General features: G+C 40.7%; 1 protein-coding gene across 1 annotated transcript; it reads left to right on the top strand.

Moving 5' to 3' along the window:
• The first annotated feature begins 33 nt into the window (after positions 1-33).
• Positions 34-27,813, top strand: kif16bb (kinesin family member 16Bb). The gene is made up of 19 exons (XM_072437193.1): positions 34-148; positions 206-266; positions 334-438; positions 519-635; positions 1,399-1,493; positions 2,400-2,515; positions 2,941-3,083; positions 3,647-3,815; positions 4,715-4,840; positions 5,012-5,184; positions 5,272-5,337; positions 5,423-5,482; positions 14,617-14,736; positions 15,812-15,863; positions 15,951-16,088; positions 19,096-19,178; positions 20,374-20,462; positions 24,733-24,781; positions 25,610-27,813. The coding sequence occupies exons 1-19, from the start codon at positions 99-101 to the stop codon at positions 27,713-27,715; spliced, it is 3,918 nt and encodes a 1,305-aa protein (XP_072293294.1). The 5' UTR covers positions 34-98; the 3' UTR covers positions 27,716-27,813.

Genomic DNA, 27,813 nt, shown 5'->3' with positions numbered 1-27,813 from the left:
ATTAGATGACTCTCCTTCGGAAGACAGAAGAACATTTTAAATCAAGAAAGTCCAGAAAAGACACACGAAGTTGTTCCTTGTTGCGTCATCTCTAACACATGATGGCTTCTGTGCGTGTGGCAGTGCGAGTCCGCCCTCTGGATGAAAGGTATGAGTAACAAAACAAAGCAATAAAACATACAAATTCACTGTTTTGTTTTAACAGAGAAAAGAAAGTGTCTTCAAACGTTGTGGAAGTAAAAGCAGACACTATTACCATTTATAAGGTAAAGGATGAAACTACATTTGTATTGACGTTAGATTACATCATAAAAATACATATGTCTTCTGAAGCCCATTGTCCTCTCCAATCGAGGAGAAGAACCCAAGACATTCTCTTTTGGCCTTTCCTATGACTCCACTGACCCAAACAGTCCATCGTTTGCCTCACAAGAAAAGGTGGGTTAAAAGAGGACAACATTTGTCAATACATGTAAAGATGATCAGATGATGCTGTATATTTGCTGCTGTGATTATAGATTTATAAGGATTTGGGGACAGGCGTCATCAAAGCAGCATTTGAGGGCTTCAACACTTGCATATTTGCCTATGGACAAACCGGGTCCGGAAAGTCTTACACCATGATGGGCCACAAGGTATTAAATAACCTCTTTTAAATTTGATTTTAATCTTGTGTGGTACACGGAAATAAATCCACTCTTAAATTTAGTTCATGGAAATATTCTCCACCCATAATTTCATAAAATACTACATACTAAACTTATTATGCACTCTACCATAAGATAATTTATCTGTGTATACTAAAATAGTTAATTCCCAATTTTAAAGCATAAATCAAACAGTATAACTTCAGAATGTCTGTAAAAGTAATGTTACCTGTAGGCTAGAGTTTGAAACCATAATGTGCTGCCCTCTGACTTGAATGTTTTAAGCTGTACTGCTCATCAGATCCCCCTTCACAATCTTCTGTCCATGCTGCATTTTCTAAAGCAAAAGTGATGAGGGCAGCATCCAGCAGCTTTTCTCTTCCCCTCGTTCAACAGGAGAAATTTCACCCGACCAATAAGGATTCTTGTTTTCTGCCCGGAGATTTGCACATGGTTAACGGCAGAGCTGTTGTCGACATCCCCAGTAATTATAAAAGAGTCCTGGTACTTACTATCTGTTAGTTTGTAATTAAAACGGGGGGGCACGCTGGAAAGTGGAATTGCTTTTATGCTTGGCTGACTCCATATCTGATGAGCTGCGTTCATGTTCAGCAGCCCTCCATTAGGCAACGGTCACATGTCCTCGAATTCGACTGAAATGTGCATAATAACAGCAAATGGGAGTATTTATTGAAAAGAATGCTCTGTGCCCTGAAAGCGTTTTATAATGGGTTAAATGATGTGTCTTCAGGGAGATAAAGGTTTGATCCCGCGGATTTGTGAAGGCCTGTTTCAGCAGATGGCAGAGAAAAGCAAGAGTGCAGTGTCTTTTCATGCGGAGGTCAGGTAAGATGGGCTTGAGTTAAAGGCACTATACACCTATTGATGTTTATTGTGTTGAAGCATTTATTTGTGTGTCCATGGGCGTTCAAAATAAACATAGCATAGAAATGAGAAACTGCAACACATTCTCAAGTGCCTATCTCCTTGTAAGCACGAGGTATTTGTTTAGCCGCTGTGGTCACGATACCAGGCCAATATCGATTTCAGTACGTTTTAGCTCTTGAAAAAAGAATAACTTTTCCATGTTATTTTGTTCTGCTACTTAAAAGTATAAACTTATACAATCAAAACATTAAGCATAATAGTATTTCAATAAATGAGTCCATGAGGGGTTTTAGTTAAATTGGTTAAATAAATTACTGCTGAGTCTTTAAAAGTTCATATTTTTGTCGTTCCTATGTAAAATGAACCATCTTTGTTCGAATATAAGGGCGTGCTTGACCGGCCGTACAATTGCATCATCTGTGTGTGTTACAGTTAGGAGCGATGCCTCTGAGTTTTACCCTTTTTGTTTAGTTCTTAATTGTTCCAAAGAATCTCTGGCAGCTGGATACAGTTGGTGCCGTTCCCATTACTGTCATGCTCTCATAAGCCTTAATTGCTCCCTGCCTCACATTGTTTGCGACTCCTACTGTTTTTGTCTTTTCTCGCTCTCACCATGGTATTGATCGACATAGTCTGCCAAAAGCTGCTTTGCATATGTTTGTTTTATTCATTGCCAAGGCGAGCGGAACAATACAGCCACAATGATTTAGCTCCAAAAAGCGGTGCTCGTCTCTTTTCAAACCCCCCCGGGTTTGGTGCAGTGTCATCCACATGAATAGTAAAACGGTTCATTAATGTGTGGCTTTTTAGTATCTTTCCTCAAAATAGGAGGAATCTCATTAGCATTTTCTTTCTCTGCTCAAGCTTTTTGGAGATATACAACGAACATGTGCACGATCTCCTCCAAACGAGTTCAGCACCCGCAGATAAGGGCCGTTTGAAAGTCAGAGAGCACCCAAAGGAAGGACCCTACGTGCAAAGTAAGACCAAACTTTAAATGGATTTTTGTTGCCGTTATCAGGGGAGATACAACGCTCACAATTTGAGATTGGGGCCACAAGAACATGATGAGATTTATAGATGAACAACGGTGCAATTAACACATTTTGTACAATTTTGATTTTATTTTAAATTTTTGCTACAATTGAAGCACGGCTTTTTGGAACGGTGCCTTGAGCTTTAACTCCCCAGCACTTGACTCGAGCCAAAACATCTCAGTCTTGTGGCAATTTTATGAGATTTTGTGGCACAAGATCTTGTCCCGTCCCTTGTTATAATTGATCATTATCTGTTAAATTCTCCCATCTCTGCATCTTCCTCCAGCATCATTTCATGTCCTTTTTCACAACAATTTACTTCACTTTTCTTCAAATACTTAAATTTAAATGCTTTTTCTTTTTTCAAGATTTGACCAGACATTTGGTGCAAAGTTACAGTGATGTAGAAGAGCTGATATTATTGGGAGATTCGAACCGAACGAAGGCCTGCACTGATATGAATGACACCAGCAGCCGCTCTCACGCCATTTTCACCATTAGATTTACTCGGGTAAGTACAATGTCAATGAATAATGATGATGCACAAGAACCGGCACCAACCACCTCACACATGTCCTTATATACACCGTTCCCCTCTACATATTTGGAACCAAAAATAAGTAGTTCTTACAATTGTTTTTAATCTCTGGCTTTGGACCTGGGTTTGTGCCTCGGTTGGGGATCTGGAAACAAAAAGTTACCTTCCAGATCTCCAAATAATAACTATACAATTCACTAATGTTTTAAATTCACCTTTTAGCTGATATTTTTTTTTAATCTTTTGCAGATGATACAATAGCAACACCTTAGTTAAAGTTCAATCATCACAACAACAAAAAGGGATTTGGCCAGATTGTTCTTGTCTAATGTAATATAAATAATGAACACTATTTACATTTACACTTTTGTTCTAATGTGGCATATCTCCAAAACAAGTGCAATACATTTTTGAGCAATTTCCCACCTTTTCAAACCCAACACTTGTCACAAATCATGCAAAAATGCGCGCACATTCTTGTTGTTTTAGCGTGTTCTTTTGAACTAACGGTTGTCTAACGTGTGTTCCTGCTGCAGGCCTGGTTTGAAGACTCTCTGCCCTGTGAGACAGTGAGTAAGATTCACCTGGTTGATCTGGCAGGAAGCGAGCGAGCTGATGCCACTCGCACCACAGGAGCTCGCTTAAAGGAAGGCGCCAACATCAACAAATCCCTCGTCACTCTGGGCTGTGTGATCTCAACCCTCGGTAAACAAAGGATTTTCTGGGGCCACATCAATTATGGATTTACTAAACGCAACACTTTGCAAGACTGGCTGTTGCATTCTTGTCAAAAAAGATCTTAATAATTCAAAATATTGTATGTGTTACAGGAGAGTTTTCCTAGTTTGCACATTTTTAAACTTCTACACTTTTCATTTGACCAGTGGGCTTTCTTAGACTTGGTAGTGTGAAATGGAGAGCTGGGGTGGACATTCATCAGATTTTCAGAGCCAGGAATTGGTCTCGTGAAGTTTGTGCACATTCTGTTTGAATAAGAGAAGTCAGTGGTGGAGCCAGCAATGTGGTGTGGTTTATGGACCGTTGTAAGAATCCAATAGAGGAGGACATCTTTGAGATATTTTAAGGTCAAAGCCAAATGGAGATTTGATTGACAGTTCTATAACTGTGTTTTTTGACCTTTCCTGAGTCACGGCACACTTTTTTTTTTTTGTTCTGTATTACACTACCAACTAAAACATGACCAAATCAGACTAATTAAAATCGGGTGGTGATGTCCGTGCCACTATCTGGTCCTTTTTAAATTTTGATTGTTTTTCATTCATTTTTTTGGCACAGGAGTTTGCTCAGGACCCTCCAAAATGATAAATGTTTCAATCCATGCGTGAATCTGCTAACTCGACCTGCTTTTCAAGGCGCACTAATGTATCTCTGCACACTGGTTTAAAATCAAGGTTCTAAGGACATGTACATTTATTACATTGACCTAATATAGATACCAAATATAAGCTACTTCATATAAAATGTAGTGTAGAAGAGAATGCAGAGGGGTCTCATTCTTATTATGTTGCCCTTTACTCTTTTTGTACTAATCTCTTTTCACGTCAAGGCCCTAAAAGCTAATTACATTTTGCATGTTTTCAAAGTGCTGTTTCAAAACATAGTGACAACGAAGAGGAAGAAGCAAATCTTCATTCCCTACAGAGACTCCGTGCTAACATGGCTTCTCAAAGACAGCCTGGGCGGGAACTCCAAGACGACTATGATCGCAAGTATGCATTAAAAACTGCTGACCCACGCATTGCTCGCAGTGTATTATAAAGACACCTTAATCTTATCTCTTCTCACAGTTGTTTTTAATGGGAAAGGACAAAGTTAATCACTTAATCATCCCATTTCCATACTCTTGACCTGTCTACTCGACGTCTCTTTAACCTCTCTAGCCATTTCTCCTGCTGACGTGAACTACACGGAGACCTTGAGCACATTGCACTATGCCAGCCGAGCTAAAAACATCGTCAACTCCCCCAAAGTGAACGAAGATAACAGCGTAAAGGTGATCAGAGGGCTTCAGGCGGAGATAGAAAGACTCAGAAAGCTACTTGAAGCCAAACAGGTGCAGCACATTGTGATTTATGCTAAACTAAAGCAACACCAAAAACAAGAATTCTACAATATGTATTCAAATGTATTTATCTTGCAGGTTCCCAAAGGAGAGACGTCTTCCTGTGTTGAAGTTGAAGAAAAGCTGCATGAAAATGAGGCAAAGGTGAGTCATCTGTTGCCTTGTGGAGAAACTGAGGGAACTGTATGATTTCTTCTTGTTCAATGAACATCTTTCTTATTTGGCGAAGGTTGCAGCTCTGACTAAAGAGTGGACCAGCAAGTGGACTGAATCACACAATATTTTGAAGGTAATTTGCTGCTTTTTTTTTTTTTTTAAATGGATGTTTTAGTAGTTCTTGTTTTGGCACCATGCATTTATTTGGAGTCCGTCTCTAACAAACATTACAAAATTCAAACGGATTCTGTTTTTCTGATGACTCAAGTTACCGGTACTCTAGTTATTTGGTAACTACATAAATTACTGTCTTGATCTTTAACCACATAAAGTCTGAATAGATTTCACACCAATCAATGCCAGGAAACTCTCTTAATTATTTGATCTTTTCTATTAAGAATATGCTGTAAGCTTTTTTCTGCGGGAAATCTTGTTGTTCCCATTCTCATTTCTCAGTAAATCTACAACTTAAAGGTGTATTCTGAATGTAAACATAACACAATATATACAGTTCACCTTTGCTATTGAAAGCATATCAGTTTCAACCTTTTTTCTGAGGCAAATCATTCATGTTGTAGTAAATAGACTTTACCACACAGTGTCACTGCAGGCCTTTCAAACTAGTCTTTTCTACACTTGGTGCAAGTCACCCTAGCATTTAAATTGAATTTACACAGTAGTTTTATTTTAGTGATGTTAAAATAAAATAAAAAATTTAGTTGTCGTAAATGGGGTTGAAATGTGCGACTGTTTGGTCTAGCAGTAAACTGAACAGACATGGCTCCTTTTTTTAAACCGATGTTTTTCCTAATGCCGGGTTAGACACTAGCAGCGGCCGTGTAAAACCTCAATTGGCCAAAATAAATCATACACCTGCCAACTCGGAGTACACTGAATGCATTCCCACTGTTGAATTAGTGCCCAACCTCCCAAATAACAGCAAATGTCATCTGTTCCGAGAGTCGTCTTTTCCTGCCAAATCTCAAGCGTTATGCACGGAATTGTAAACTCTGCCAGACCAGAAAATTATTAGGTAGTGTCTTTTTTGCAGTGAATCCCATCTCAATACATCTACCCACAATTTACCTGCTAATTTTGCATGTAGATGTAATTATGACTGACTTTTTATTGATTGGATCATTTAATTTTCACCAGGCATGCTTAATGCTGTGATAACATACCTATCGTGGATGTTGGCTTTGGTTATGCACGTGGATTAATTAACATTCCATTTTGTAAGTTGTAAACGACATCGGGGCTTTGACAGCTTTTATTCCTCCACAGCGTATTGGACTCATTAGCAGATGTCAGAGCTCCTAATTAGAAGGTTGTGATTATTGACACATGGCACTTTCATTTCTCACTGTCCGGCACACTAATTGAAATTGCGGTGTTGTAAATTTGTTGGCAAGAGGTGATGGCTTTATTTTGAGTCCAGTGTCATTCCTGTCAGTCCCTTTCAGATGGGAAGCATTTCTCACTTGGGGCGCTGTGCATCCGAGTGGATACACCTGTTATTAGGCAGATCCGATGTGACAACCAGACACTAGACCACTGCGATGTCCAGCAGGCGCCCGCACACACCGGGTTTGATGGATCACGTTATGCATTTGACATTTATCTTCACTATTTTTCCAAAGTGATAGGTCTGTGGTTCTCAAACTCTGTCGTCGGTGATATCTGCACCAGGGTTTGGTTTGACATTTTTTGTTCCTAAAGGTGCACTGTGTAACGTTTCTGGAGGGTCTGCCTTCTGCTTGTCTCCATGGAGATGTCATTGCTCCGTTTCTGAAACTGTGGCGCACCGACAGTTCCAGTGTTTACTTCATTTAGAGCACATTTCTATTCACATTTCTATTCACATTTTAGTCCTTGAGGAATTTCTTGGTTAAAACTACTGTGGTAATGGTGTATTCTTCCTTTTAAACCTGGTTTAGCTCTAACTTGGACCTAGAATAGTCCTGTTATCAACCAGATTTAGGTATGTGGTATTTGTGTAAAAGTTTTGAGAAGGATATGGCATTAAATGTATAAAGTTACATCCTGCACCTCAAGTATTCTGGTCAGTCTTGGTTGTGTTCTAGGCTCATTTTCCAGTCCGCTTTAGTAGTTCTGTTTAATGCAGAATATGAAAGCTTTGTTTAGCAGTGGTTTTTACCCGCATAGAAACCAAGTTCAGTGTTTTGCTATTCCTTCCATACCAGGTTAGCATGTTCAAATCAAGTTGTTAGTTTTGACAGAAGTTTGGATTGCTGCTTACATGTGAATGCAGTTTGGATGACAGAATTCTCTGAAGGTGACCTGAGTGCGTTCATGTGCTTTTGGTCAAATGCTGAGAACACGCACTGTATCTGTTTGAGTCAATGTTTTGAGCCAAAACTATTTCAGAAGTTCAATCTAACTCACTAGTTGTGAATTCTCTTGACTTCCAACAAACGAGCTTCCCTGAAGTCACAACTCGGGATGTTCATGCCGATTGCAGAATTCCCATTTCTTTGACTCAAGCATACTGTTTGACAACGTGTGTGGTTCATGTACAACTTCTGCTCAGAAAGTTGGTTATGATTTATCTTGCACCTCATGAAAGCGAGGTCGACCTAAAAAGTATTTTCTGATCTGAATAGTTTCTACTTAAAGCCCAGCACCTTCTCCAGTCATGACTCGGTTCTAGTTTGGCCTCTGCAGCTCAGTGAGACTAGACTTCTGAATGTTCTGAGCTGAACATGAGCCATGGCCGGTCTATAAACTGAGGACAAACACTTTGTCCTTTCTGGAGGTTAAGGCAACGCAGGTTCAGGTGTGATTGTAACAGTTTTAGCCAATAAGAGCACAGGCTACATACCCTCCCTTAATTTCTCTCAATCTTTATTGTTCCTTGTTATATAAGGGTGAAATTCATGAAAAAATAATGCACTCATTACGTTCATTAAGATCAGTGAAACCCTAGTATTTTCGGGTATTAGTCTGCTCATAATTTAGAAATGAATTATCTGAGCAAAACCTAAGAGTTATTCCACTTTCAATGCTCAACTCGTAAACATCGTCTAATGATAATGAAAAGCATTGTGGCATGCATAAGCTAAGACATAGTAAATTAACATTCAAGTAACGCATTTCAGCATTTGTAAAGCGATGGCTGTGGGCTTGATTTGTTTTTGTGTGTGTAGTGGCCATAAGGATGAGTTGACCAACTGGAATAAGTGAAATTGTGATTTCTGTATTCCGAGCAGATTTTGGATGCTAAGTTATTCATTGTCAGCTTTCCAGATTGGTTACGGGGCATGTGGGGGAGAGAAAGTAATTAATATGAGATAGATTCCAGTGCACCCCCTAACCAGGCAGCACTGGCCGATTGAGAACAAAAAGGTAGGAGGGCAAAATAAAATATTGTATCCACCACCACAGAAAAAGCCCATAGAAATCCTCTCCAGGAGAGTGGCTTTCTTAATATAAAATGAATAAACCTGTGCCGCTTTGATGCTTAATTCTTGTATTGTCCTAAAATGCTACTATCAGCAAAAAGACAAAAGCTCTTAAAGGCTCTAAGCTTTGCTCTTTTGAAAGTAATTTACTTCACTGTTAGAAGTTATGTATCATGGATTGGCACCAAGGCACTGCACAACTTTAACTTATTCTCATGTCTTTGATATTTACAGCAAAGTAAAGCTCCTTTTATTAGAACAAAGCTAACTTGTTTTAGTTGTAACATTATCTGAACAGAAGAAGTCTCTTTTAATTACTTGTTTGCTAAACTTGCAAACCTACAAGAGAGAGAATTGTGAGTTTGAAGCAGGTTTGTTCATTTGACCAGCCAAGTACTGTTTGAGAAGTTGCATGTGCATATAGTTTACCTTAAAGTTAGGGGTGGATGATATGGCAAACAAAAAAGTAAATCATGATTGAAGTAACAAAACCAAGATTGAGAATGATAAAAATAAAGTTGAAATGTTTAATAAACAGGAATGCAAAGGTAAATTAACAAACGCATGCATGACTAGGAAAACAAAACGAGTTAAGTGCAAGAGTCACACGGGCCTACCAAAACAAGGCCTATAATCAAAGTGACCACTTAATGAACGCAAATGAACAAACTAACTAAAGTCTCAACACACCCGCTAATTTGTGTCAAAGTGTCTCTCAAATGCGGAAGACATCTCAAATATTTTTGGAACATTCAGAACAAAATGTGTGACAAAATAAAGTTTACTAAACTTTACAAGAGTTTAGTGCGGCGCTTGATGACTCTGCAGAAGTGGGCAATGTTTCTCAGTCTGTTATTTTTATTCTTTCCTTGTAAGCCACCATGTTTGTTTAGGCACAAACAATGCGTTTGTCTGATTGGTTAATCTGCCTGTCAATCACTCCCTTTGGAAATTGGAGCGACTGGGTTGGATGTTGTAGGACTGTCTTGGTTGACACGTCTCTGCAACATCGCGTGGCGGTCGGGGACCGTGCCTCTGGACTGGCAGACCGGGGTGGTGGTCCCTCTGTTCAAGAAGGGGAACCGGAGGGTGTGTTCCAACTACAGAGGGATCACACTCCTCAGCCTCCCGGGTAAGGTCTATTCCAAGGTACTGGAGAGGAGAATCCGACCGATAGTCGAACCTCGGATTCAGGAGGAGCAGAGTGGTTTTCGTCCCGGTCGTGGAACACTGGACCAGCTCTATACCCTCCATCGGGTGCTCGAGGGTTCATGGGAGTCCATATGTGTTTTGTGGATCTGGAGAAGGCTTTCGACCGTGTCCCTCGGGGTGTCCTTTGGGGGGTGCTCCGGGAGTACGGGGTCCGGGGGGGGCCCTTTGCTCAGGGCTGTCCGGTCCCTGTATGACCGGAGCAGGAGCTGTGTTCGCATTGCCGGCAGTAAGTCAGACCTGTTCCCAGTGCATGTTGGACTCCGCCAGGGCTGCCCTTTGTCACCGGTTCTGTTCATAATTTTTATGGACAGAATTTCTAGGCGCAGTCAGGGGTCGGAGGGTGTCCGGTTTGGGGACCACAGGATCTCATCTCTGCTGTTTGCAGACGATGTTGTCCTGATGGCTCCATCAAACCCGGACCTGCAACATGCACTGGGACGGTTTGCAGCCGAGTGTGAAGCGGCTGGGATGAGAATCAGCACCTCCAAATCCGAGGCCATGGTTCTCGACCGGAAAAAGGTGGCTTGCCCTCTCCAGGTGGGTGGGGTGTCCTTGCCCCAAGTGGAGGAGTTCAAGTATCTCGGGGTCTTGTTCACGAGTGAGGGAAGGATGGAGCGTGAGATCGACAGGCGGATCGGTGCAGCGGCTGCAGTGATGCAGTCGCTGCATCGGACCGTTGTGGTAAAGAGGGAGCTGAGCCGAAAGGCAAAGCTCTCTATTTACCGGTCGGTCTACGTTCCTACCCTCACCTATGGTCATGAGCTTTGGGTAGAGACCGAAAGAACAAGATCGCGGATACAAGCGGTCGAAATGAGTTTCCTCCGCCGTGTGGCTGGGCGCTCCCTTAGAGATAAGGTGAGGAGCTCGGCCACACGGGGGGAGCTCGGAGTAGAGCCGCTGCTCCTCCACGTCGAGAGGAGCCAGCTGAGGTGGCTCGGGCATCTGTTTCGGATGCCTCCTGGGCGCCTCCCTCGGGAGGTGTTTCAGGCATGTCCCACCGGGAAGAGGCCCCGGGGAAGACCCAGGACACGCTGGAGAGACTGTCTCTCGGCTGGCCTGGGAACGCCTCGGGATCCCCCCGGAGGAGTTAGAGGAAGTGTCTGGGGAGAAGGAAGTCTGGGAGTCCCTGCTCAGACTGCTGCCCCCGCGACCCGGCCCCGGATAAAGCGGCAGAAGATGGATGGATGGATGGATGGATGGATGGATGGGTTGGATTCCAGACCCTTCTGCATTTGAACAGAATGTAGGAGGGACTGGCTGGTCAGGCAAACGCAATACTGCGCTTGTTCATTTAAAAAAAAAAAAAATGAACACTGAATCAGAATGTGTTCTTAGGAGCAACAAATAACGGAGAACTTAGTGAGAATTCAATTTATTTTTGTAACGCCCCAAAACGGATTAAACAATGTCCGTGGGGACGAGGGACGATGTTCCAGAGTCCCCTGTCCTTAGACCCTCTTCTCGGCCAGGAAAAACGACAAAAAAACTCAATTATGCCTCAAAGAGGAATCTGCAAATGTGTATCACCAATGAACCACAAAACAGACAAAGCGACACACTTGAGCCTCGAGCTAAAGCTTCGGCGGCGCTTCTGACACGAGCGACACCAGATCTTAAAGTGTCACATAGTGACAGAGGCGTCACTTTCAGAGCTCAACACATGTGTTGGCACTTCGACTCGTTCGGCCCATCACTACCCTCCCCCTTAAAATACATACACGTGTTGTAATTAAACAATGCTTGCATAATGATGGATGACTGGGAGGTGGAAGAAGCCAGGGCTAGTGAGTCTAGACTCAAACCGCAAAGTTGGCTGAACCATGTTGAGATGGGCCAGGCAACTAACCTGGGAGCCGAGCCCCACCTCATGGAAACATGAGGACGAGAGGCAAGTACCATGAGGCCAATCTCCAAGCACACCGGTAACACACTCAGGACAAGGAGTCAGACATTTGGGTTACTACAAATTAGCCACAGGCAAAATTAACCATGTTCCACCACATAATCAACAAGACACCAGTAAAAATGTAGAACATACGCCAATTAAATTGAATCAAATATCGTCTTTTTCTATTGCCTTTAAAGGCCGATTTAAGTCATCTGGTCTTCTAAGACTTCACACTACACTGTGTTAAATCCAGATGTCAATCACTCAGAGCCTTAGCGAAACAAATGGCATTAGAGAAATACTGAATCACAAAACGGAACAAAAGGATGAGATCACAATTGGATTTTCTTTTCAAATCACTAACGTCCAGCTTAAAGGTGCACAATGTAAATTTTCTGTTGGACGATACGCCACAAAAGTGTCTCCATGGAGATGTAATTGTTTTTGTCTGAATATACATTCTTACCTTAAGAGAAAAGTATACAGTGCACCTTTTTAAATGAGTAAATGTAATAATATAAATATTTTATATTACACTAGCCTTGTGAATCTTCTGTATTTGTGAATCATGTTACTAAACTAACTTGCCATTTTCCAGGTTTTACCCCATCTAAGACATGTTTTTGATCCCAATTAAGTTGAACATACAAATCCATAAAGTCAGGTGTCCAAATTGTTATTCTGCTCACAAAATTCCACTTAAGTTTCTGCAGATGATTGCTTTTAATGGACGTTTAAATGCTGCAAAATTCCAGATGCTCGTTGAGGGCACAGTTAATTGCAGCGTGCTTCAAATTTAAAAGCTGACTTTTTGTACTAAAATGTTCAGACACTGAGCGGTTGGTGTTGGGGACAAGTTTGTCTTTGGATTGTGCAGAAATGGCAGGATCTCATCTGTTCCTGATGTCTAAGGAAAGTGACATAGTGCATTAATCTGCCAAGTGCCGGCCTGGTCCTAATGAAGTCTGTGAAGGATCCCTTTTAATTAAGTTCAGCGCTGGGGTCGATTGCTCTCCTTTCTCATTAGAAAATAAGGATTTCTACCATTTCACAGTTGCCAATGAGTGAGAGGCTCGGGCCGTGCTCGTATCCTTAAATCTATACCAAAGGAACAGGGAGGAGGGTCAAAAACGGCTTCCTAGTTTACGCAGAGCAGTGTCTGAATACCAAATGTGAGATTTTCTGTCTCTTTGGGAGGTGCTTATGATAATCCAAGGCATTAGGCCACCAGCTTAGCAGAAAAGCACTATGGATAGGGCCACTCAAATTTAGGTTACGCTTGGGTCGCGGGGCACGGCTTTTGCGAAAGATGAACGCTGTTTGGCGTTCGTTGGTGGTCATTTAAACAAGTCTGTACGCTTAGTTAAATCTGTTCACAATATTAGCTGAATTATTTTTGAAGAATATCTATTGCCATTCAAAGTTCACATTAATAGACTGAAACATGAACTAATAGAAGAATCCCATGCATTTCAGAACATGTAGAGGTCTTAACCACAGGATTGTTGGTAACTAAATAAATGCAGTCCTTGCGATTTGCGACCATTCAAAAGAAACCGTTTCAGCGTTGGCCGTTGTGACAATGCTATTGAAATTGCCATTTTGATCTGTTTGCAATGTATCTTGACGCTTTAGCAGGCAATATGTTGAGTTTATAATTAGTGCTTGTGATGTTATTGCAAACAGAAATTACATATTTTTTGGTCTATGAAAACATCTGATAGGAGGGGAAAAATAATATGGTAGAGCGGAAACAAAAAGCTACATATATCTCCATGAAGAAAATTACCAGAAAAGTTACGCAGTGCACTTTTTGTTTTTGTTTTATTGAAGATATTTTAGAAGTTTGTCAATGTTTTTTTGTAGCAACACTAACCCTAGTTGTACAGTGCAGTGACTGTCAACCCAGATGGTTTGGGGAAAATGGCAAATGTTTGCAATTGTCTTAAACGATGATGCCCTTAAAATGTTGATACCTATTTGTTTTCCTACCAAATTAATCTCCTGAAAATAATCTTTATAATTTGTCACAAAGCTAATTCATAATTTTGCAGGGAGTCTACGTTTTGTGGCGGTGTTATAGGAGTCATGGCTGTAAAAGGTCGAACTACTGGGATTTGTTAGACTTTTAAACGTAAAGCAACAATATTTGATCTTCCGTCCCATATTTCTCTCTCCAGTGATGAGCCTGTGCAGCAAACCTGGGAAAATGAGCAAACATTCTGATTTGGACCATTTATTTTTGAATAAAGATGTTGGAAAATGAATGCAATCTAATAACTGCGCTAGAACAGATGTCAAACTCTGCTTCACCTTTGGAAGCGAATGCCTTTAAAACGCATTGTAATCAACAAACCTGTGTGAGGTTTGATGTAAACCTGAATGTTATGAGCCATTCTAATATCCTTATAGTGTTGATAGTATTAATAAAGCCAGTGGAGTGTGATATCGGAGCACCTGTGTGGGCGGGGGCTGTTTCAGTCGCTGCTCTCGATGTACAGTTTGCCCCATAATCTGAATGATTTATGGGCCCCGTTTGCCGTTAGCCACTCTGCCTTTTCCTGGCGACACATGGTTGGATTGCTGCTATTCTCTCTGGCCTTCGGGCGAGGAAGAGCAAGTCATAAAGTATTCAGTTTTCTGCTGGTTGCTATTAAATGTGTATCAGCATTTTTAGTTTTTATATTGTGTGCCATTTCAGCCAAGGGATACATTTGTCACTTAATGTACTTCCTCGTTTCGCAGGAGGAGACCGTGGCTCTGAGGAAAAGAAGAAGTGGTGTTTTCTTGGACTGCTGTTTGCCACATCTGATCGGCATCAATGAAGATGTGCTGGGCTCCGGCATCGTCCTCTACTATCTGAAAGTAAGGCTCAGTGCAAGCACAATATTATGACCATCTGTGTAATACGCACCGGAATAAGGCAACGATCTGATTTGTGTCTCATTCCTTATATTCAGCAGAGATGTCACAGTATTACATTTTAGTACATGTATTGTACAATAAGAAATGTTACGATTGTGCAAAATTATTGACAACATAATCAATCGTGAATATCCTGAATGTACTTTAATTCCCCCCCTAATAAAAGATTACCATGCTCTGATATCTGGCCAGCTTTGTAAAATCAAACTTTCAGAATTAAAGGGTAAACGACGGACATGAACAGCCAGATATAAAATCCCGTTTACATTTAGAATATACTCTGAACAGATATTATTGCTCTCACGACTTATTACTTCGACCTGAATAATGACAATTGTATAACCAAACCGGTTTTGAAGATACTCTGGCCCAGTTATTTAGCCATCACAATTTAATCTTTATGAAATGTTGAATTCTTTTGTGAAGATAATTAACAAAAAAAAAAAAAAAAAAACGAGAAAGGTAACGGTAACAGAATTAACAATGAAACATTTAGACTGTGGTAGACATGAATTGTCCCACTGCTCGGTCTCTTTTCCCATTTACTTTACTAACATCAGCTCACATTATCATTCTCTATTAGTGATGTCAAGATTATTATTAGGTTTATCAATATATGTGATCAACTAAAACATGATGATCGTGACAATTTTAAAAGCAAATCAAATGTACTTTTATTTCTCACCGTTTTAATTTTATTTTGTCATTTAGAACATTTCTATTCTGTAAAGTTGGTTGCAAACTTTAGAAATCGGAATGAAAGAAAAATGTATGTTTGGTTAGGAATACCGTAATTAAGTCCTGGTGTTTTTTCTCACAATAATTAAAACGCACAAGTTTGACATTGTGACATTTCTACTCTGTATGAACTTGATCTTTATCTGTATCTCACACATCACATCTTTTGGGGCAAAACTGTGCCATAATACAGAAGTGATGAGTATATATTGCACTTTGACGTATAAATCTGGGAAAATTTGGTTTCCTTTTGACCCGAGTGCTGCGTCTGTTACAGGAGGGTCAAACTACTATTGGGAGCAGTGAAGCATTATGTGGTCAGGATATTGGTAAGTTGGGGCAGCTTTAACAAATTGTGCAGGTTTAGATTTTATTTCCCCTGGTCACTGTAAAACCGCTTCGTGCTTATCATACAGTGCTACAAGGGCCGGGGATTCTGGGCCAGCACTGCGAGCTTCTAAACCAAGATGGCGCTGTGACTTTATCTCCTCACAATGGTGCTTTGTGTTTGGTCAATGGATCGGCTGTTACTGCTCCCTGCCAACTGACTCAGGGTAAGTACTTTGCGAAGATAAAACTAGGAAACCGTCATTGGAATCATGTTTTCATGCCATTTGTCTAAAATGTGAGAACTGTGACACAAAAACATGATACATTTTACATATACTGTGAGTGAATTTGGTGTTTTGAGATGCGTATGGCTATTGGCGTTAGGTCGATCAAACTTTTCATTCGTCAACTCATTATTTTACTGGGGTTAAACAGATTTATGTGGACAACAACAGAAAGAAGACACAAAGTGAGTTAACTGGAGCTTTTGGACCGACTGCGTTTCTTGTATGCCGTTTTTCAGTGATTTTTGTGTGTAATTTGGGTTCAATATATAGTCAGTTTTGAGAACTCTATGCATTACGCCTCGCTCCCTTTTTAGTTGACTAATTGATGTAAAAGGCATGTCAAAATAGAAACTGACTATTTTTTTAAATACGGCAATTTCTAATAAACTAGACATTTCTTGAATGTGTCCTGATCGGGGCTGTTTTTGTTTTACATTCTTTGTCCACCGCCTTAACCTCTTTTTCTAAGCTATTGAAAAATATTATTCTGTAAATGAAATGCCTGCTCCTCTATAACTCCTTTTAATAGAGTCCTTTCCTAAGCTCACAATCGCTTAGCCGCTGGTGGTTCGCCATGGCACTTTTCCCTTTTGAAGAAATGGTATGAGATCACTGCATTACATCTACAAATGAAGTCCATTTTATTCCCCGGCTTCCTCGCAGCAGCTGGAGTGGACTATGCACACTCCACAGGGCAGATGCCATTTCTCTTACTAAACATTTTGAAGGGCACCAGGGTCTGAACAAGCCTCGGACAAAGCCTCGGGCCCTTCATTTTAATTGGCAGATGGAGTTGATATGGCGACAGGTTTGAAGTGGGCCAAAGCTTTAACCTTTTAAAGGACATTGGCGAGATGGGCTGAAACTCCCCTGGGACTGTAGTCCAACTGTTGCCATCCAAAACCACTTTCATCTATTGCTACTTCAACTAGTTTTGTGTGAAACTTAATTAAAACGACCATTGTCATCAATAACTTGATATTGCCTGTTTCAAATGGCATCGCACCACTACAGACACAATTAATATATTTACAATGCAGATTTTATTGTAACATATGCAAGGTCTAGGGTCTAGTCACCAATAGAAATGATCTGTTTTTATGTGTATGTATTCTTTATTTTACCAGGTCAGTCAGTTGAAAAACACTAATTTACAACATTTGTTTCCTGCAGAGGCGACCACAAGCACAAGATGGCATGCTTTGAGTATTAAGTATTTCTTGGCAATCTAAACCTGTTAAAAAAAAAATATGTTTCAATGCCTATTCAATTTCTGAAACGCATCCGTGAAGAAAAGTGGGTGGTGAATCCTCCACCAGAAAAGTTACACAGTGCAGCTTTATATGGTTGAAGGTAAAATATTTTAATTATGGAATATTACTAACTTTACTTTTGCCATATTCTTCATTATACCACTTTGCTTCTAAATTACATGTAAATAGAAAATACCATAAAACTTTATTTTGAAAATATATATATATTTATTTTAGTAGTTATAATTATAATGGGTGTATTACAATTTGAGGTTGATTTTTATTCAGGGAAGCCCAGAGCAATATTAAATACTAAAAGCAATAATAAAACACTTAAATATATTGGCATTAAATAATTACAAGAGTCGGGACAGCAGCATAAGGTTAAAGTCATTAATACACACTGATAAAGATAAAGTATGGAACAAAATAGCATTTGGCCTCACCTGGTGTCGTTAATGTTCAACACATAAAAACACAGTTGCTCCAGGCTGCAGCGCAGTGCACAACCGCCGCACAGTTTCTTTTACCATTTCAATTGATCCAATATCTGTCAGAAATTGCTGCATCTGAGGCTATTTTCTTGAACAAATGATAGTAATTTCCAGTCCTACAGCCGCTTGGATCTATCACGCGCGGCCCTCAGCTCCTTTGTCACTCGTCAGAAGTCATTAGTAGTAGCTAGATTAGTATTTGGTGCACAGAGGAGGCGAGGCGCAGGCCGGGGAGTTGGAGTGTAAAAAGGAAATCTAGATGGAAGAAGTGGTATGAGACATGATCACAAGTTTGCCCTAAATCCTTGCCGTCTAGGCCGCTGCCTTTCACTCTGGAAATTCATCCTTTGTGCCATATTAGTCGCAGAATAAAACTCGCTCCAACCTTTTGTGAAATTTGTCATGTTTGGCACAGTGCAATCCCAACTGTATTTTACTTGGTGAAAGGCAGCACAAAATCTGACAGCTTAATGCTATTGCATCTATTTTGCCCCGAAGTTTTAATACGTTGTACTGTTACGTCAAAATATTGCTTAAATACTTACTCTAATAGTTGTAGTTGTGAAGAGAAAGAATAAATTATAATCCAGATGAATTTACTGCGTGCTGATGGCATGACAACCAGACACATGGACCATCTTCTACACCTACTTATGTTGCCAAATCCTTTTCACGCTTAAGTTAAAAGTAATAGTTTTTAATTTATACTGTTTATGCCATTTCAAGATTCAGACCAAAGACATTAACTTCATTAACAAACAAATTATTAACTAAATTTGATTCGGTTAAAGGTGTTATGTGGAACCTTTTGTAGTACAGGTTCTGCCACTTGCTTGTCTTTGTGGAGATAATTTTGTTCTAGCATTTTTATGTATTTTTATTTTTCATGGATTTACTCATTTAATCTGACTGGTTTTACTTATTTAAAATTAGTTAAATTAATTTGAGCATAATTTTCCTTTTCTGTTGTTTTTAATGTCACTATTGTCTCTTGTGCAGACTTGGGAAACTGTGAAATGACCTACATAAATAAAAATGGATTGTATTTGATATGATTTAATAATTGGTCCTATGGTGCCATACGCAGTGAATCTGACCCTCCACCGGAAAAGTTACATGGATTCTTTATCGTTGTGGGATAGAACAGGTAAGATGAAATGTTGGACGTCTGCGCTAAAAAGTTTTATTCACTTCTAGGATCCATTTTACACCTGGGGAAAGACGCCACGTTTCGTTTTAACCACCCGACCGAGGCTGCCCTCCTCATACGTAAGCGGCAGGTAAGGGCACGGAACAATACGCTTTTAAATGAGTCCATTGTCAAACATCATGCTCTTTGTTTCCAGAACAACAGCTCCTCACTCTTTCACACTTCGCTGCACATTTGTCTGATCCACACAGGTCCAGCTCTGGTTTCAAACACCTGCACGTTGGTCTCTGCCAGTTTTTCTGTTTAGTGCGACTTTTTCCTGTTTATAATTGGTTGGGCCGTCATTTTGTGCAAAATTCAATGGTATATTGTTTCCACTCAAATGAATTCCAGGTGCACTGCCTTTCATACCTGCGGTTTTGTTTATTTGCTAAAACCTATCTTGGCCTAGTATTTTCACACTGGATTTCAATAGGAACATGAGACTTTTATAGTGCAGAATAGTCACAATAATTAGAAAGTTAGTAATCTCCATGAGGTCTTCTTGCTTTGGAATGTTGCACAGTAGGGCATTAAAGTTCAATCTGTTTTGACTGCTCAAAATATGTTGAAAACATGTATTCTTACACCTGGGAAAGCTCGACTCTCCACAGATCTGGTGTCACCTGCTTGTTAATGCCATAGTGTGAAACATTACAGGAACAGCTCCAAAGAGACAACCAAACAAATAAGACATTGCTCCTTTAGACTGTCCTTTTATGGACAATTCTTTTGACTCAAAATGGTATATTACTTTTACTTTGAACCTTTACAATACATCTTGATAGAATGGATATAAGGCTGGATTAATGATATAGTTGCATGACAAATGTCGTCACTGATTGTGGCGTAAAAATCTCTGATTGAAATGATAATTGTACTGTGGATGTCTGCATGTGCTCAAGATGATTCTAATAACTAGCATTACACTGACTGTTGATTTTATGCTTTTATTTCCATCATCGATCAAATTGTCCTCAGTCTGAACGTTTTAAAATGTGCCTTGGGTCACTAGAAAGACCAAAACAAGTATAGACAAACTAGACTTGACCCATTAAAAAAAAATTACAGTAGTTTTGGTTAAATTTTTCTTAAACATTACGTTGTACACATTTGATCATTTACGTAGTATTGTAGAGAGCTTAAAAGGAGTTGACTGAAGCAAAGGCTTGTGTGCGTCTTTCCTCATCTACTGTAATGATTGTATTACATGACTTCCAGGTCATTACATTCCTCTGTGATGCATAATTCTCCTTTTCTAACCTCCGCCTCTCGTTGTGTTTCAGAGCGGGCTGCAGTCGGCCTTTAGTCTGTCCCTCACTGACACATCCAAATGTGCAGAGAGTTTGTCCAAGGTGATGCTGCAGAAACCAGGGTAAGACTTGGATTGGATTTCACTCTGCTCCTGTAGCCCAAGGTTTGTATTGGTCAAGGTCTGGTGTCAACCATCTGACACTATTTATGGCGCACTACTTTCAGCTTAGGCTCGGCGATGTGACTAACAAGTAAACATCTTTTTTTGTTTCTCTTGTTGATCACGATTTTCAATTGAATTTCATTTTGTCTTATTGAAATAAATAAAATGGATTTCAATATGAACAAATCATTATAGACTTTTAAAAATGGCCATCTAAAACAAAAAGTAGCCGACTCTACTTTCCCAATCCGCTTCAAAGTACTTTTTTGAGACCATACAAAGCAAACTGACATCCAGTAAAATGTCCCTTTTTTTTTTTTAATTTTATATTTTTTAATTTGTGGGAAACTTGTGTTCACTCATATTTTTTTCAATAATTCAAATTAAATCACTGGCTCAAAAGCTTTACAACTATAACCTTTTTAGTTCAATAGATGCCATCAAAAACATTTTTAATTTAACTGCAGAAATTGCTTTGGATTTCATAAATTGATAAGATAAGATAATCCTTTATTGTCCCACATGGGGAAATTTCATTGATGCAACGCAGGTAGATACAGAGGTAGATACAGAAGAAAAGAACAGATCACTTATAGGAAGTTTGAAAAACACTCAGGATGTCCGGCGGGATAACGTGACGATCTCCGGGTAAGACGACGGTTCTCCGCAGTTTCATGAGTTCCTCCTGTGTGTAAACACGGTACGGCGCCGGCCGGGGGGCGGGGCCAGGGCACATCGCGACAAAAACACTCAATAATCCAGTTAAATTAAAGCGATTCCAGTGCGTGTCCCGTTTGTTTTGGATTTTTTGGATGAATACAATTATTTTCATTTCAGTCATCTCAAAGTCTGGAATCAATGGGTGGGAGCAGTTCTTGAAATAATTGCCATTTGCGAGTAAACCGAAATGTCTTCAATTTGACAGCATCTGTTGGACCACTTTTAAAGTCCTGTCTATTGCAAAAGTCCGTGAAGTCTGCAGAGCTCAATGTTAATGTGACATTTTATCTCCTCTCCCAGATTTTAAAAGCTGCGACCGATTTGTCAGTTTCTCCTCTCATTGGACAAGTCCCAAAATTCAATCTGTGCTCTTGTTATTTACCGCAGCCTCAAGTGGTGACCAATTTCAGACTCTGAGCCTTTTAGATCTGATAATGTTGTTTTACAGCATCTGTTTGGTGTACAATTTTCTCTCCGGTGCCGTTTTTATTGTGTTCAGGGGATTTGAGACCTCTATCCCTGATGCCCCGACATGGCATAGTGTGGATACAAAAGTAAATTTATCTGTACAATGTATAGGCTCAGTGCCAGATCTTATCTCTAACTACACTGGCACATCCTTTATCCTGTTACGAAAGCTGCCATTTGGAGCAGGGAAAAACTTTTCTCTTTTGTACACATTTTTTGTACAATTGGTCATGTCAATAACTTGAAGAATTGTTAAGATAACTGAGGATAAACCTCACATTCCAACAGGAATCCTCTCGATATTGACAAACACCTGGAAAAGGATTCCCGTGAGCTGCTTTACGATTTGCCCCAGCGACACTGAAGGATGGGTCAAACAAAAACATTTTGCTTCTGTGAAAATGCAGATTTCCTATCCTACACTTTTCCTTACCTACTTGTATGATCTGGAGTCTTTTTAGAATAATCACATGTTGGGTGAAGACTGCAATTTTCAGAATACATTAGCATCGTGTGCAGAATAATACTGGATTACACAAACATGCATGAATCAACTGAAACATAACTCTGAGTATTGAAAAAGGTATTGGTGTTTCATCATCAAGTTTTCAAACTAGAACTGGATATACATTTTAGTGCCTAAGTATCTGGATATATGTTTAGTTTGACAACCCCTATAGAGTAGTCTAACGTACTTTCTGCTTTAGTGTTGAGTTGTATCCACTGTGTACAACTCTTGCCCCTCAATCCCAGACTGACGCATTTGAGCCACTTTTACCAAAGAGCCCCTCGCACTGCCTCGGCTCTGACAGTCCCCTCAGCGTGGAGCCTCTCTGGCCATACTGACCGCAGCAGCCTGTTATGAGCTGCTCTCTCTGGGGAGCTCCTCACAAACTTGGCCCTCAGCTCAGTCGTGTTGCAGCAACTGAAACTGCTTGAGCTCTTATCCACCGGCAGAGCTACAGCCAAAACAAATCATGAATTATTCAAGCAAATCTCAATGTCACAACAAACTCGCATGTTTTAGAAAGTGCTCGGGGCAATTAAGTAATGTATTTTTTATGAATCTCAATCTGACTTTGAACCTCATAAATCAAACAAGTTTTAGATTTTGTTTGGTTTGCGGCTCACAATTGTATGTCATGACCTGTACAGGGGGCGTAATTAGCAACTGCATTTACAAACATTAATTTGTATTCTGCTCTGCTTAGATTTCTTCTAAACTATTTTGTTAAACATTTGTTCTTGCTGTGATGAAATGGATGTGCAATCTCAGCCAGGAGGGGGTGCAGTGGCAGCAGGACTAGAGCATGTGTATTGAGAATATTTAAGGATTTGTGTGGAAACGGCAGGAACCCACTTTATCCGAAAGCAGAGGCTTTACAGGGGGCACAGACAGCGCTCCTTGGGATTTTATAATGAATTTGTTGTTATTTACTCTTTGCACAGCAAGAACTCCATAAACCAAAGTGCATTTGGAAAGATGGAGTAAAAAAAAGGCTTTTCTAATATTAAAGCGACACTATTCACATTTTCAACATCGGTTTGTCAAAGATATTTTGAAAAGTTTCCAAAAAACAAGTTTAATTTTTCTTTCCCCTGTAATAAAAACACCACGGTAATTGAATAAACGCAAAATGAGTAGAACTTGTGTGGAACATTCCAGACAAAGCACATTTTCGTGAGACGAGCTGATCACAGACCCTCCACCAAGAATCGTATAGTGCATCTATAAATATTGAACTGGCAAATTGGCTGAAATCTGATTTATTGTATCTTTTAGTAAAAACCTGCAGATTCGAAAGATAAAACCTGTAAACATCAAGTTTGAAACCAAGACTTGGTTAACAAAAGGTGGCTTGAGTCACCAAAATGATGCTTACAACAAATCTACTCTTGCAGTAACATTTATTCACAAAGAAACAAATGTTTCTTCATTTTCATGTTGGCGTCTTTTACACTGAGAATCCCACGTTACCTTTAAACAGGTGAGAAGCACAATCGCTGTAGAACATCCTTTTCTCATCCTCTCTATCCTAAAAAAATCCTTTAACCACAGCATGGACCAGCTCGGTGTCCCTCTTGTTGATGCTGTGAATGGCTCACTGCTCCGGCCCGTCTCGACCTGCTGCAGCACAAAGCCCGCTGTTTACAGTCAGAAATCGTACAACTGGTTCTGTTCCCTCATCGAGAATGCTCAGTATTGTATGCAAATCCTCAAATCAACATACACAGATTCTATTTAATTTCACAGCTAGCTGAGTGGTGCTAATCTCATCCAACTTTTTGGGCTTCTCAAATCTAATGGTTTTGCTCAAATTGAGCTGCAGTTAAGCCTTTTGAAAACTGTTTGGAATAACGTATGCTTTGGTTACATCTCTGTGGAAATTCGGAGTATAGGGAATTATACTTTTGATTGGTTCAACATTTTAAAAGAACCTACGATTTGTAGTCAGTGTTAAGATTTGTTCTTAAACAAAGCGCTGCAATATTCCTGTAAAAGCAGAACAATCCAGGATGGGCTTACTTGCCATTATTGAAAAATATCTTAACTCTGGGTTATGCATGTAGGGTTAAAAATATCATGTAGCCTTTTTACAGCAATAAAAACGAGTACATGAAAATCTGCTGCTCGTCGTGGTGAAATGCCACTATGAAAAGGAAGTCTATCATTAAGCCATTTAAATCAATATTTCACGTAAGGCAATTGGCATTTGTCCCACCTACCGACTTGAAAAAACGGTTTAGCAGGTCTGAAAGGAAATATTTCCAGTTACCTTGAACGCACCATCACTTTGAATTCTATGAAGTCTAAAATTCAGCTTTAACTTAATTGATTTTGCAGCAGTTGGATTTGGCTCCATAAGACGCTAATTTGACCGATGTTCATACTTCCTTATCCTAACAATACACAAGAACAACCAGCTACATAAAATGTTTATTAGAATAAACTTTACAATTTACATTCCACTATTGTAATACTGTGGCTACTTGACGATTGACTCCACATAATGTACTTTTATTTTTCATGTGTTTTCAGACCGGTGAACGTGACGTCTTTGGATACAAACAACTCAGTAGTCACCAACGTATGTACTGATACTCTTCACAAATATAATTGGAATAGTACTATTCAAATGGTGTATTTGTTTTTAAATGTAGCTGAGGAAATGTCAGTTATTATTCAAGATATCACCATGAACAGCAGGTCTTGTCCCTCATGCCTTTACAGAAAATGTCAAATGTCAATACATTTCTCTCCTCAAGCCAAGTCCTATCCAGACTTTTATGAGGCATGAAATAGTCTTTCCCCTGGCTTATTATGTCTGTTTATTATGCACATACTTAAACCCAGTTATACTCTCCTGCAGGGGTTTCACTTATGCAACTGAGACGCTGCTTTGAGACAATTCTACCGTTTCAGAAAATATGGCTGCAGTTTTAGTGTCTTGATTTAGTGAATCACTCTTGGCCCTTTAACTATGTTGACTCTAGTAGAAGGCAAAATGAGTTCAAGTAATTTTGTATTTTTGGATAAGCATCACAAATTTATGACAATTATTGACATCATGACAAAACAATAGTGAAATCCATAATTTTCTTCCATTCACGTTCTCTAATTCCTCTAGTATGTGACCAAACCTTTCTGAATAATAAAGTTAATGTGAGTTAAGAGCAGATGTACTTTACAACAAAACAATTTTGAAGTGCGTATATATACTGAATTAATTTTCCTTCTAAAAGTCTAATTTCATTTGTTTGAAAATTACAATTATTGATTAATCCTGACATTCACCCACGTTCACAAATTGCATGGTTGGATCCAATTTCAACAGGTAAATGTGTATAAAAAAACAAATCTGATATATTTATAGAAGTTTTCTCATTTTTTTTTTCCCTTGCAAAATGTTAACTAGGCCACACCTGCGAAAAGTGCTGTCCCTCATTCACTGGATGGAGAGGCACATCAGGGCGGAGTACGCACCCGGGACGGCCCCGAGCAGGAGGGGGACTGGCGTCATAAATCAGGGCCAGAGCTCACGTCGGAGGGCCTGTGGAGGCGAGCGCGGAGTGGGGCTGAAGACGCGCGGTCAGGGGATGCCAGCCTTCAGCAGACGAGTGTCCCGGGCCGAGGTGATGGATGTGGCACCGGGCCAGTAGGGAGCGCTAACGAGATCCAGGGAGTCACGGCTCACCGCAACGACGGGAGACTAGACTCAGGTGGGAACTCATTATCCCGCGCATCCCACCTGCAGCGCACAAAAGGAGGAGAGTCTGCACCCGTCCCGCAACAGGCCAACGCGCTCGGCTCTCGGTCGCAATTTGACAAAACGCCTCTCAGCAGTCAGGCTCTTATCTGTCCTACCAACGAAGCCACCACACGGGAATTGTCTTTCTACAGAGAGATGGATGGAGTTGCAGGGCCAGAAGGGGTCCTGGAATTGAGGGCAAAAGCGTTCCCTGGACTAGGTTTGGGATCTCTGGCCAACACTGTGTCCTGGATCGTACAGGGCGCAGGTCGGAGTATTTTGAATTCATCCATTGTGTTGCAGCACGTACTAGAGCAGAGGCTGTATCCTGTTAGTGCGGGTTGGCCCAGTCATGTAGTCTCTGTGATCAGGGACAGCAAGGTTTTTTCTGTAGTCAAAGACAGCAAAGTCATTTCACTCGTTAAAGATGGCTACATCGCATCTTTATTCAGTGATATTCCAATATTTTCATTGGTAAAAGAGCTGCCAATCGTTCAGTACATTCAGTTAGAGATGACACAGCACCTTCAGGCAATTAAACCAATAAAACTCCAGGAATGCACCAAGAATTGTGCTAATCTAGTTTTCACTACCCCAGAAAAGCAAAGTGAGGAGGATACAAGTGGTGACTGTAAAAACGCATTGAGAAGTAGTTTGCCACAAGATCATGGCCAAGCTGATAAAGTGAAGTTAAAAGGGATTATGCAACCCAGATGTAAACTTGATGATGACCAAACACAAGATGCTACATCAACAGTGTGGTGTAAAGAAGCTGGTATCTTCTTTCAGTCATTAATAACTTTCCCAGACTCACTGGTGGAGTTGCAATCGTCTCTCTCAAACCTGGGAGCTGTACTACAGTCCATCATTTCCCCTTCACTGTTCTCATCACAAAAGATTGTTGCTCTTTTCTGGCTGGAAGCGGCTAAAAGAAGCGAGCCGAAAGCCATGCCTGCTCTGGTGATATTGATGGAAGCTGCTGTTTACACAGTCACTGAACGCTCTGGAGTGCTGGAGCTGTTTTATCAGCTGCCTCTGGTTCAGTTGAAGGAGCTGCACGTCGGCTTTGCAGGTCACAGTCTGTGCATCCGGGGCCCCACAGAGGAGTGTGTCCTGGGACTCTACACTTACAGCCAGTCTCTCACCAGGGAGCTGTGTGGAGCACTGCTGCAGCTCCTCTGTCCCACAGAGAGCAGTGCATTTGAGCACCCTCTGCTCCGCTGGGACCTGTTAGAGATGTCCCTAAAGTGGCAGGCTCTTGTGCCGGATCTGCTGCTGGACGGGGGTTTGAGGGTGTTCTGTCGTTTTCAGCGAAGCCTGGCTGATCTGATTTATCTGCTTCATTGCAACACCGATCTGGTGCAGAGGAATCTGGGCGAGGTGCATCTGCGGCTCTACTTCTGTGTGGGGATCTGTTTCCCCTCCAAACTGAGGCTGGTTGGACAGCTCTTTGTCTCAGACACGCACCTCGGGCTTGTTCGAGAGGACGTCGTCTTCCCTCGTGTCTGCTCCGTCTCCCTTGAGCCGTCCCGACTGCAGTTTCACCGTCTGACTGTGCGTCGCCTGTGTGATGTGCGCGGGGTAGTGGTGCGTGAGGAGGACTCGCGCGGCGCTGTCACTGTGGATGTAATCTTAGCAAATGTGAAGGCCAGAGGTCACCCTGAGCATGGGACAGGCTGTGCACATCCATCGTCACACGCACAAGTGTGGAAATTAACTTTCAGCTGCTCCGCCGAGGCTGCCCGCCTGATTAATCACTTGTCAAACGTTTGATCAAGGGCTGAACAGCAGTAATGTAGAGCCCTCTGAAAACACTGAGCCATGGCAAAAGTGCTATTGAACCAGACTCAGGACTGAAATGAGAATTATTC

This window comes from Eucyclogobius newberryi, unplaced genomic scaffold (genome assembly GCF_026437365.1).
Source record: "Eucyclogobius newberryi isolate DKJ021-1_F unplaced genomic scaffold, fEucNew1.0.hap1 SCAF_8, whole genome shotgun sequence".
NCBI lineage: Eukaryota > Metazoa > Chordata > Actinopteri > Gobiiformes > Gobiidae > Eucyclogobius > Eucyclogobius newberryi.
The sequence above is the reverse complement of the archived record's forward strand: the minus strand, read 5'-3'. Positions and strand labels throughout refer to the sequence as shown.

What these genes read in the sequence shown, in the direction of transcription:
- kif16bb (XM_072437193.1), top strand. Translation starts at nt 99, where the DNA reads ATGATGGCTTCTGTGCGTGTGGCAGTGCGAGTCCGCCCTCTGGATGAA. An exon ending in CTGTGTGATCTCAACCCTCG is followed by an intron (nt 3,816 to 4,714) that starts GTAAACAAAGGA and finishes ATGTTTTCAAAG; the next exon opens with TGCTGTTTCAAAACATAGTG. An exon ending in TCCCTGCCAACTGACTCAGG is followed by an intron (nt 16,089 to 19,095) that starts GTAAGTACTTTG and finishes ATTCACTTCTAG; the next exon opens with GATCCATTTTACACCTGGGG.